This window comes from Myotis daubentonii, chromosome 21 (assembly GCF_963259705.1).
Source record: "Myotis daubentonii chromosome 21, mMyoDau2.1, whole genome shotgun sequence".
Taxonomy (NCBI): domain Eukaryota; kingdom Metazoa; phylum Chordata; class Mammalia; order Chiroptera; family Vespertilionidae; genus Myotis; species Myotis daubentonii.
The window spans coordinates 15,409,442-15,421,999 of record NC_081860.1 but is presented as its reverse complement, the minus strand read 5'-3'; the positions used below and the strand labels follow the sequence as shown (position 1 = coordinate 15,421,999).

At 49.2% G+C, this 12,558-nt stretch overlaps 1 protein-coding gene across 1 annotated transcript in view; it reads right to left on the bottom strand.

Annotated features, from left to right (window-relative positions):
- Positions 1-12,558, bottom strand: part of AGBL1 (AGBL carboxypeptidase 1) — a 226,078-nt gene that overhangs the window by 68,685 nt on the left and 144,835 nt on the right. The window contains exons 19-20 of the mRNA XM_059678428.1: positions 9,023-9,154; positions 7,978-8,154 (exon numbers count right to left, since the gene is read on the bottom strand). Coding sequence (XP_059534411.1) covers positions 7,978-8,154; positions 9,023-9,154 — 309 coding nt within the window. The remainder of the gene's footprint in view (positions 1-7,977; positions 8,155-9,022; positions 9,155-12,558) is intronic.

Below are 12,558 nucleotides of genomic sequence, written 5' to 3'. Positions count from 1 at the left end.
CGACAGAGCGTGATGGCCAGACGCCCCGTGCTAATGGCTCTTCTTTATCTGCTTTGTTCTCTCTCTCTTCCCTTTTTTCCCTTTTAGCAATGAATTGATTAGGGCCTGACATGAGGGAAATGCAGCATCTGTCAACTCCCTAGAAATACAGACGAGGGTGTTTTTTTTTGTGTGTGTGTGTGTGTGTGTTTCTTCCCCTGTTTCTCCGGCATTTGTTGCAATGCCCGGTGGATGGATTCAGAAAGGAGCTGAGAAGTCAGGGCGATAAACACCACGGAGCACAAACATAAAAAATTTACCCTTCGTCCCCTGGGCTCGTCGGAGGGCTACCTCGCTGCAGCCTCATCTCTGTTTTTTACTGGAGGCGGATTGCAGATGGATGCATGAGTCCGAGGGAGAGGCATGGTCAAGATGCTACAGTTGAGTGGGCACAAGCGAGGTGATGAAGCACGCTTTTGGGGGGGGGGGGAGCTCACACGTCATGTCCTGCTCGTACAGACAGACACACCGGCGTGCGAGACTCACACCGGCTCTGAAATCACCTGCTATCTCACGGAGTAAAGCCACTGCTCTCTCTCTGCTACCTTCTCAAGCTCCAATCGGTCTCTGTCTTATTCAACAGCTTTAAGTTCAGCAAATACGTGGCTGAGCGTCAACTTAGGAACCAGGAGGTCAGGGTTCGATTCCCGGTCAGGGCACATGCCCGGGTTGCGGGCTCCATCCCTAGAGGGGGGTGTGCAGGAGGCGGCCGATCCATGATTCCCTCTCATCACTGGTGTTTCTATCTCTCTCTCTCCCTCTCCCTTCCTCTCTCTGAAATCAATAAAAACATTTTTTAAAAAATTTTATTGATTTTTTTGGGGGGGTGGAGAGGGAGAAAGAGAGAAACATCGATTTGTTGTTCCAGTTATGTATGCATTCATTGGTTGATTCTTGTATGTGCCCTGATTCAACTGGTAACCTTAGGGCAGCGGTTCTCAACCTTCCTAATGCCGTGACCCTTTAATACAGTTCCTCATGCTGTGGTGACCCCCAATTTCATTGTTACAAATTGAACATCATGAAAGCATCGTGATTCATCACAAAAACAGTATGTAATTATCTATATGTTTTCCGATGGTCTTAGGCGACCCCTGTGAAAGGGTCGTTCGACCCCCAAAGGGGTCTCGACCCACAGGTTGAGAACCGCTGCTCTAGAGGGAGCCAACCCTTGATTCTGGTTGTTTCATGAACTGTGAGAGAATACATCTCTGTGGTCTTAAGCCACGCAGCCTGTGGTCATTTACAGCCCACTTAGCTCACACAGAAATCTTGCGTGGTCAGTGGCAGAGCAGGGAATTGAACCTGGGTCCCTTGATGAGTCATCCCACTCTCTCCCACTTGACTTCCCCAAGTTATGCAGCCGGGAGGCCGTCCTTGCTTGGCACGTTGTAACAGCACAGAACACTGTCAAAAGCAGAGCTCCAGGGCCTACGGCAACCGGCAAGCCGGGCTGTTACCTTTGGCCACAGGATCGCGTCTTCTTGTGCCCAGTGCGCCTAAGGGGACCTCATGCCAAGGGGGCTCGAAGGTGACTCCAAATGGAAAGAGTTGGAAATGCCAGGGAAGAAGGAGGGAAAAAAAAAAAAAAAAAGAAAGACACACGCAGAGGAACTTGGTAGCAGCAGCAATGAGAGCAGAATCATGGACCGGCTGCCTCCTGCACGCCCCCTACTGGGGATGGAGCCCGCAACCCAGGCATGTGCGCTGACCGGGAATCGAACCGTGACCTCCTGGTTCGTAGGCCGATGCTCAACCACTGAGCCACACCGGCTAGGGCCAAAGCAGAGCCATCTGAAAACAGCTGATATTTTTACATGCTTTACTTTCAACCTGTGACTTACCTTGTGCGAAGGACCTTCGCATACGTATCCAGCATCCACTGAACCCTAATAACAATATGCAAATCAGAGCCTAGGACACTGTCAATCAATTTGCTGTGAACCAATGAGAGCCCACTGCTTATCACCACTCCTCAGAATAAGTATTGGATCAGGGCTGATGCTTATCAAATGGGAGCCGATCTGCGGGGGAGGGGAAAGATACCTGGATGTTGGATAACGGAAGAAATTGCTGGCAATGGTGGAGACTGACCGCTTACTAGGTCATCAGGGAACATGATGACATCACTGCTTACTCACACTTACCAAAGGAACTTACCGATTTGCCAAATCATTATATATATGACCACTTATCCATCCATTCATCCAATTTCTAAAGGATTTGAGGGGCTTAGAAGAATGCATAAGTCAATTCCAAAGAAAAAGTAAAAGCCGACACGGTGTCATTTAGAATAGGAGATGGAGAGCAGGACGGAAAAGTCTAAATACAGAGGAAATCCGAACCCACTCCGTTACGCTGCCTCACGGAAAACTTGCCCCCGGGTTCGACGCCAGCTCAAATGAAAATGGAAACAACTTCGGGGACGCGACCCGCGTCGTCTTTACAGAGAAAGTACACCAGGGGATTAGGGGAAGGACACACGACGCTACAGCAGAGGAGACAACACGAGGCTAGTTCTGCCCTGTGTAACTCCGGCTCGGAGACGACGCCAGAAGTCACTTCAGCCTTAAACCGTTCTCCGTTTCCTTTCCGTGATTACTCCAAAATAAGTCATTTTCTTTTTCCCGCAGCCATTCGTCATTCATCAGCACCTCTCCAGAATCATGCTGAGTCATAGACTCTTCGCAATGAAGGAGACACTACAGTTCATCTATTTCAACCTCTCGTTCAAAGCACGAATATTAAACGCCGGCCCCAACGTATACCGGCAATGCTAACCGCCGCTTCAAAGCATTCAAGAGCGAGACACTCGTACATTTTCAAGGCCATCTGCTCCATTTGCATCGTTCTGGCTCATCCCAAATTCATCCTCAACCCTGACACTCAACAAGGAGTCATCGTTTCCCGGCCTCTCAGGCAGGTGGCGAAATCCAAGTAGCATTTTTGTATTTAAACCAGAGGCCTGGTGCACAAATTCATGCACCAGTGGGGGTCCCTCAGTCTGGCCTGCAGAATAGGGCTGAAACCAGCTCTCCAACATCCCCCAAGGGGTCCCGGATTGCGAGAGGGCGCAGGCCAGGCCGTGGACCCCACTGGTGCACGATCGGGGCCAGGGAGGGGTGTGGGAGGTTGGCCAGCCAGGGAAGGACTGTGGGAGGGCTCCAGGGCATGTCCGGCCTGTCTCCCTCAGTCCTGATCGGCTGGACCCCAGCAGCAGGCTAATCTACCGGTTGGAGCATCTGCCCCCTGGTGGTCAGTGCACATCATAGCGAGCGGTTGAGCAGCCTTAGCATATCATTAGCATATTATGCTTTGATTGGTTGAACGGATGACCGGACACTTAGCATATTAGGCTTTTATTATATAGGATACGACGAGTGGGTCTCCATAAGTCATCTCACAATCATATTCCTGGGAGAGAGGCTGCCGTGTTTTACATCGGCCCCTCATTTATGAGATGGTCAGGGCAGTGTTCCAAAGAGCGGGGGCATGTCCATAGAAATAAATACCACAAAAGACGGGTCCCTAACTCAGGCAAAGGTCGCTAAGGATACAACCTGTGCTGCTAGCTGGAATATACATCACCCCTCTCGTGGATGGGAATAGTGACATATACTCACGCTGCTCTCCAGTTCTCGTGAGCGAGTCACTGTGGCACCTGTGTTGTTGCTAACACTGTTTTTGTACTTGGTTCAAACAGGCAAAGTAGAAGAGGCTGTACTTTCCATTAAGGCTACTGAGACCTACGGGGTTGACCCCGAGCCTCTGGATTTGTATTCTTGGCAATCAAAGTTCCTGTGTGCAAACATCTTCTTTTTTTTTAATTGATTTCAGAAAGGAAGGGAGAGGGAGAGAGAAAGAGAAACATGGATTGGCTGCCTCCTGCACATCCCCTACTGGGGATTGAGCCTGCAACCCGGGCATTTGTCCTTGACTGGAATCGAACCTGGGACCCTTCAGTCCACAGGCCGACGCTCTATCCACTGAGGCAAACCGGCTAGGGCCAAAACATCTTATAGGAAATATATTTTTTAAAGATTTTATTGATTTCAGAGAGAGAGAGAGAGAGAGAGAGAGAGAGAGAGAAACATCGATGCAACAGAGAATCACAGATTGGCTGCCTCCTGCACGCCCCCTACTGGGGATGAAGCTCATAACCTGGGCATGTGCCCCAACTGGGAATCAAACCGTGACCTCCCGGTTCATGGGTCGATGCTCGACCACACCGCTGGGCTTACAGGAACTATTCACTGTTGGTTGATCACATTGGTAATAACACTGGTCTGTTGCGGTCCATCCAGAGTTTTAAATGCCCGGCCGGTGTGGCTCAGTGGACTAGGCTGTGCCAGTATATAAGTAAAAGCCCTAAATATTTCTTCATACACCTTGTACTTGAGCGATCTCTTTTTTCTTGCAACCAAACGCACGCAGCGCTCGCCAATTATACGCATTAAGTTCCTTTTTTGATATTTTGCCCGGGATTACATTTTGCTAAGATCTTTTTTAGACACAAATTGGCCATGTAACATAATAACTGCTTGTCCCGGCTTCGCAACACCTGAAAATTCCATCAACATGAGGCCATGTGGTGTATGTAATTAAGGAGCATGGATTTAGTGCCCGGATTCTAATTAGAACACGGCTTAAAATCTAATCCCACCGCAGACCGGTTGTGTAGCATTTGGAATGCCCCTTACATTTTTTCCCATGTTGCTATTTTTAAAAAATTAATACATTTTTATTGATTTCAGAGAGGAAGAGAGAGAGAGAAACATCAATGATGAGAGAGAATCATTCATGGGCTGCCTCCTGCACACTCCCTCCTGGGAATCGAGCCCACAACCCAGGCCTGTGCCCTGACCGGGAATCGAACCCGTGACCTCCTGGTTCAGAGGCCGATGCTCAACCACGGAGCCACCCCAGCCTGGGCCCGTCTTGGTTTTCACATCAGTAGGCTGGGTATAACAATAACTTAGGCAGATGACAGTGAAGATGAGGAGTAAGTCGTGTTTTGTGTCAGACACTATACTAAATGCTTTATATAGACATATGCTCAGAAAGGTACACTCATCATCCCCATCCCCTTTCTGATGACTACACTGAAGTTTTAAAAGAATAAATAACTTACCCAAAACACCGTCGATACACGACGGAACTAGCTTACAGAAATGCTAACGGCTGCCTGGCTGGCGTGGCTCAGTGGTTGAGGGTTAACCTATGAACCAGGAGGTCACGGTTCTATTCCCGGTCAGGGCACAGGCCCAGGTTGTGGGCTTGATCCCCAGTAGAGGGCGTGCAGGAGGCAGCCGATCCATGTTTCTCTCCCGTCGTTGATGTCTCTCTCTCTCTTCCTCTCTAAAATCAATAAAAATCTATTTTTAAAAAGAAAGGATGAATAAAGAATGAATTTGATCCAATAGATGGACTTTGCTATGTGTTTGTTTGTTTGTTTTTTTTTAATATATTTTTATTGATTTCAGAGAGGAAGGGAGAAGGAAACAGATAGAAACATCAATGATGAGAGAGAATCATGGATCGGCTGCCTCCTGCACACCCCCTACTGGGGATGGAGCCCACAACCCAGGCCTGTGCCCTCGGCCGGAATCGAACCTGGGACCCTTCAGTCCGCAGGCTGACACTCTATCCACTGAGCCAAGCTGGCCAGGGCTGCTACGTGTTTTGAGTTTTCGATATAATAGCCCCTGTCCCAAACTTCAGCTTAAAACTAAGGTGAGCCGCCTAATCAACAGCTTATCTAACTAATAACATGATCATACATTTATAGGAACATATCCAATTCCGCCTCCTAACCACAGGGTTCAAAGTCCTCTGAAAAGAGTCTCTTCTCATTTACATTCAGGGAGCGCGGACATAGAGAGGGAATTGCTGCTTCGTTTTAAAAATAGAAACCTGGGAGGGTGCTCCATTGGAGTGCAGGCCTGGCAGAGAATATTAAAACACCGACTGGAGCCCGGCCGGCATAGCTCAGGGGTTGAGCGTTGACCAACTTATGGACCAGGAGGTCACTGGTTCGATTCCCGGTCAGGGCACGTGCCCGGCTTGTGGGCTCGATCCCCAGTAGGGGGCGTGCAGGAGGCAGCCCATCCATGATCCTCATCAGTTTTTATCTCTCTCTCCCTTCCTCTTTGAAATCAATAAAAATATATTTTTACAAAAAAAACATTGGCTGGAGGAATGGAACCATCGCCCACTCCTCACTGTCAGGGAAGGGACTGGGGTCTGTGTTGTGGGGTTCACTCCATTTCAAGAAGGGTCCCAGGTTTGATTCTGGTCAAGGGCATGTACCTTGGTTGCGGGCACATCCCCAGTAGGGGGTGTGCAGGAGGCAGCTGATCGATGTTTCTAACTCTTTATCCCTCTCCCTTCCTCTCTGTAAAAAAGTCAAAATATATATTTATTTTTTAAAATGATGAGAGAGAATTATGGGCCGGCTGCCTCCTGCACGCTCTCACTGGGCAGGTGCCCTGACCAGGAATCGAACCGTGACCTCCCGGTTCACGGGTCGATGCTCAACCACTGAACCACACCACAGCCGGACCTGGCGTTGTTTTTTAAACAAGTAACTGGCCCCTTTCCATCGAGAGGCAGCCAGCGAGAGAGACACAAGTCTATGTCCTGAACGTCTTAGAGACGCAATATTCCAGGCTGATTTCCCCCCCAACCCTGTGGGTGTTAAATACCAAGAGCGTGAGCAGATCCCTGACCACGTGCCCTCCAAGGACACTCAGATCTGCCTTTGACCTGGGAACCAGCTGGAGGCACAGAGGCAAGCCGCTTGAGGCCCCGCCAGGACGCCGAAGGGTGAGGTCTTTTGACACCCAGTCCCACGCCCCTCCAACGACCTCCTCCTTCTTCTCCTGCATCCCCCTGGTTGTGGGTAAGGACGACTCATTCCGTGGACCACCTCAGCCGGATAATTCATTCATCAAACAGCAAAGCCTTTCGGGCCACCGGTCCGACTCACCGGCCGTGGCACCGAAGGAATGGCTCCAGGCGGGCGGATCGGTAGCTCCGTGTCCAGATGCAGAGTGAGATCATTTTCATCACCTGTCACTCCCCCCCCCCCCCCCGGAGAGCTCACAGATTTCTACAAGCACGGGCGTGTGCAGGTGCCAAGGGTCTCCGGGGCCGTCCCAGGAAGGGAGTGGGAGCCAACGCCGTGAGCTTTGACGCTGGCGAATCCCAGGTCTTCTCGGGGTTGAATGGAAGTCAGCAAGGAGCCCTCTGTCCGTTTGCCCAGCACGTTCCAGAAAGGTCTATCCTGCCAGGACGTTCCCTTATTTATGCTCCTCTCCCGGGGCGGTGGGGAGGGCGGTGGGACAGCCCATCTCCAGCTGCTCATGCAGCTGATAGAGCTGCAGGGAGGAGTGATGGATACCAGCGCTTTCCCTTCACACTAGCGCCTGAGTCTCACAGCCACTCACCTCGGGGAGCCCCGGGTGCCCTGGTGACGGCAAGATGACAGACGGAGCCGCTGACGGAGATGAGCGCGGATGATAGAGAAACACGGCACGTATTTTCATCGGCAACATCTACACAGGGACCTACACCCTCGCCTTGAGGATGCGCAGGGCATGTGTCCGTATACTCTACTCGTTGTAAAACGTTCCCACGCCCGTAGCAGGACGGGGCGGCGGCTCCGTAAGAGCTGGGGCGGGGGGGGGGGTGCGTGTCCAGGGGGGCTCCCTGCCGCTGGCTGGCCAGGGCAGAGGACTGACAAGCGAGATCAGCACAGACAGCTTCCAGGATCGATGCAGGCTGTGCTGCCCATGAGAGCAGTCCCTGAGCTAGTTCTGCAAACTCAGGGAGCGGGGCCAGAGAGCCTCCCCTCCCCGCCCCCCCGCCCCCCCCCAGCTCCCCCTTAGAGTGCACCGTGCGGGGCAGAAAGCGTGGGCACCCCGCGGCCTCACCTACCTGGTAGGGGCCCTGGTTGCAGCCGCAGTAGCTACTCTCCATGGTGTAGCTCCTGGCCACCCCCATCTCTCTCCACACCACGACCCGGGCGGTGGAGGCGCGAGATTTCTCCACCAGGAAACTGCAGCTGCTCATGGTGAAGGCGGGGGCGAGCTGGTCCAGGATTCTGGGAAGAGTCTACAGTAAAAAAAATAATAATAATAACAACAATAATAATAATAAAAAATAAATGGTGATGAGCTGCAGGTGGTTGGGGGTAGGCATCGTAAAACCTGATGTCTCAACATCTCTTTCGCATCTCAATATGTCAAACACAGAATGTACGCTGCTACGAATTCTGTATCAACCCTGAGAAATGGACATTATTTTTTTTTTTAAATTGATGTCAGAGAGGAAGGGAGAGGGAGAGAGAGAGAAACATTCATGATGAGAGAGAATCATGGATCAGCTGCCTTCCGCACGCCCCCTGCTGGGGATGGAGCCCGCAAGCTGGGCATGTGCCCTTGACCGGAATTGAACCTGGGACCCTTCAGTCGGCAGGCCGATGCTCTATCCACGGAGCCACGCCAGCCAGGGCTGGACACCATTTTTAAAGTCATTTTAAAGATGAGGCGATGGAGGCTTAGAGTTCTTCTTTCTCTTCTTCATCTAACTGAAGGGTGGTCACGTCTGCTAACTATTTCCAGAAGCCAAACATGGGTGCATTGATTCTCTACTGTTCGTACATTTTTGTTGTATAGATTTCATTTGAGCTTTTTTTTTTCTTTCTTTCTATCAAGATAGGCCACTTCAGCTCTAGCCGGTTTGGCTCAGTGGATAGAGCATCTGCCGGCAGACGGAAGGGTCCTGGGTTCAATTCCGGTCAAGGGCACATGCCAGGGTTGCAGGCTCCATCCCCATTGGGGGTGCGTGCAAGAGGCAACGGAGCCATGATTCTCTCAACCCTGATGCTTCTAGCTCCCTCTCTCTCTCTCTCTCCCTTCCTCTCTGAAATCAATAAAAACATATTTTTTTAAAAAGGAAAGACAGGCCACTTCAAACCTACCCTGTAGCTGACATCTTCCGAGACAGCGGGTGCGCCCACGGCGGACTCCGCCTGCCACAGGGTCTCCTTGATGCTGCAACCGTAGACAAATACGTTCTTCTTCTGGGAGTGGCCGTGGAAGTCACAGAAGACCTACAATGGCCAAGCGAAGGAAGCGGTAAACCCAGGGCACGTCTATTGGTGTCTAAAACGTTTAACGTGTCAACTTTTCTCCGGTCGATACTGTTTAGGTAGCAGAACCAGGCACATTAACATCACCGGCGACGTCCATAAGAGTTGTACGGGTCAAGTCCTGGGGGGAACAGTTAGATTGGAAGGGGTTTAGCATTGAAGAGGGGATGACGGAATACACTGCGGTGGGGGAGGACACAGGGTTAAAACGAGAAGAGGGAATAGGAACAAAAGCTTTTTAAAAAAACAACGATGAGAGCCCTGGCCGGTTTGGCTCAGTGGATAGAGCGTCGGCCCTCGGACTGAAGGGCCCCAGGTTTGATTCCGGTCAAGGGCATGTACCTGGGTTGTGGGCACATCCCCAGTGGGGAGTGTGCAGGAGGCAGCTGATCGATGTTTCTCTCTCATCGATGTTTCTAACTCTCTATCCCTCTCCCTTCCTGTCTGTGAAAAATCAATAAAATATATATTTTTTAAAAATTATGAGAGCCCGGCCAGTGTGGCTCAGTGGTTGAATGTGGACCCATGAACCAGGAAGTCACGGTTCGATTCCCAGTCAGGGCACATGCCTGGGTTGCAGGCTTCATCCCCAGTAGGGGGCGTGCAGGTGGCAGCCGATCCATGATTCTCTCTCGTCATTGATGTTTCTCTCCCTCTCTCTGAAATCAATAAAATAAAAAAAAACCCACACACCACACACACACACACAAATTGTTTGGGGAATAATTCTCCACCAACCTTCCTCTCTTACCCCTAAGTTCCTCTCCATGAATTGAACACCTACCATTCACAGCACAAGTGTGCAAACAAATCAAGACTGTTTCTTAGCAACAGCTTTCTCCAGGAAGCTGGAAGCTATGCCTATATGCTGACAGGTGCTCCTTTAAGGCTGAACTCAAACGGAAAAAAAGAGGTTTTTGTGTGTGTGTGTGTTTCCCCATCCGCGCAGACGCTGAGAGCCGAGATAAATGACAAATGACAGGCCTATTTGCCCGCGGGAGAGACCGCCGCTCTGCCCCGGCAGGTCTAGCCGCCTCTGGAGAGGGAGACGTTGTTCTACGTGCGGATCAGATGACATTCTCTAAAGTAAGTGCTTGTTAATTATAACAAGCATGTGTTCCTCTGCATGGAAGGGGGCAATTACAAGACAAATTACCAAGTTATTTCTGGGGAGAAAGGTTTTTTTCTTTCCCTCTGGAAGGTGGAACACATATTTCCTTTCTGTGAAATTCTGTGCGGGGGACATCGAACGTGAGCAGTCCAGTACCCACAGGTGAACCGGTGATCTTAGGCGGCTCATTCATCAACTGGTTCAACAAATATTTTTTAAAAAATATACTTTTTATTGACTTCAGAGAGGAAAGGGGAGGGAGGGGGGAGAGAAAGAGAGAGAGAGAGAGAAACATCAATGATGAGAGAGAACCATGGATTGGCTGCCTCCCGCACACCGCCTACTGGGGATGGAGCCCACAATCCGGGCATGTGCCCTGACGGAGAATCAAACCGTGACCTCCTGGTTCATAGGTCGATGCTCACTCACGGAGCCATGCTGGCTGGGCAGTTCAACAAATATTTATTGTATCCCTGTGTGTGGCAGAAAAAAATTAAAATTGGAATATAACATATTTCTGCCCTTGATACTACTGCCAACAATAGTTACTAGGTGTATCAGTTAATAATGCGGATTTTTTTCACTAGATGGAGTTACACATATGCTGATATGTATGTGATTTGATATGTATGCTATTTTGTTATATTGACAACAAGCTTCAAAACTTCATACATCAAATTTGCTGAAGGTGTTATCATAGATATTTTTACGCTTAAAAATGTCGAATTTCGTGCCAAAAAAAGAGCATTTGCGGGAAGTTTTAACTCGTTACTTTATTTTGAAGAAAAGTGCTGCTGAAAGTGATCGTATACTTCGGGAAGCGTATGGTGAACATGCTTCATCTCAAGATACCTGTGAACGCTGGTGTAAACACTTTAAAAGTGAGGATTTCAATGTGAAAGACATTGAAAGAACGTCCAGGTCAACCGAAAAAGTTTGAAGACCAACAATTACAAACATTTATTGGATGAAGATGCGTGTCAAAATCAAAAACAACTTGCAGAAAGATTAAACGTTGCTCAGCAAACAATTTCCGACAGTTTACAAGCAATGGGAAAGATTTCAAAGGAAGGAAAATGGGTGCCCCATCAAGTGACGGAAAGACAAATGGAAAACCGAAAAGTCATCATTAAAATGTTGCTTCAACAGCACGAGAGAAAGTCTTTTTTGCATCGCATTGTGACTGGCGATGAAAAGTGGATTTATGTTGAGAATCCCTAATGCACAAAATCATGGGGTGATCCAGGTCAGCCATCAACATCGCCTGCAAGGCCAAATCGCTTCGGAAAGAAGACAATGCTCTGTGTTTGGTGGGATCAGGAAGGTGTGGTGTATCATGAGCTTCTAAAAACAGGCAAAACCGTCAATACCGATCGCTACCGAAAAGAAATGATCAATTTGAACCAGGCTTTGATTGTAAAACGGCCAGAATGGGCCAGAAGATACGACAAAGTAATTTTGCTTCATGATGACGCACCATCACACACTTCAGAACCAGTTAAAGACACGTTAAAAGATCTTGCCTGGGAAGTATTAAGCATAAAAATATCTGTGATGTTAACACCTTCAGCCAATTTGGCATATGAAGTTTTGAAGCTTGCTGTCAATATAACAAAACAGCATATATATCAACATATGTGTAACTCCATCCACTGGAAAAAATCCGCATTAGTAACTGGTACACCTAGTACTCAACGGAAGATTTATGATACTTTCTTGACTGTGCTAAAAACTTAATATAGATGATCTCATTAAGAAGTGGGTGCTGCTCGCATCCCCACTGAGTAGCTGAGAAAAACTGAATTTCAGCCCTAACCGGTTTGGTTCAGTGGATAGAGCATTTAGCCTGCGGACTCAAGGGTCCCAGGTTCGATTCCGGTCAAGGGCATGTACCTGGGTTGCGGGCACATCCCCAGTAGGGAGTGTGCAGGAAGCAGCTGATCGATGTTTCTCTCTCATCGATGTTTCTAACTCTCTATCCCTCTCCCTTCCTCTCTGTAAAAAAATCATAAAATATATTTTTAAAAAAACTGAATTTCAGACCAAATCAACCCCTTGCCGGGGTTTGCGCTGCTATTAAGGATGTACGTGAATATCTGAACCCACATTTGCTCTCATCCGGAATCCATCTTTTCAAACGTCTGTCATTTCTCTATTGCCTCTGCCCCCAGCGGTGTGGCTGGGATTGGTGCCCCAAGTCAAGGAATAACGGTTTTGCAGCGAGCGGAGAGTGGAGGTGGAGAAAAGCACGGGT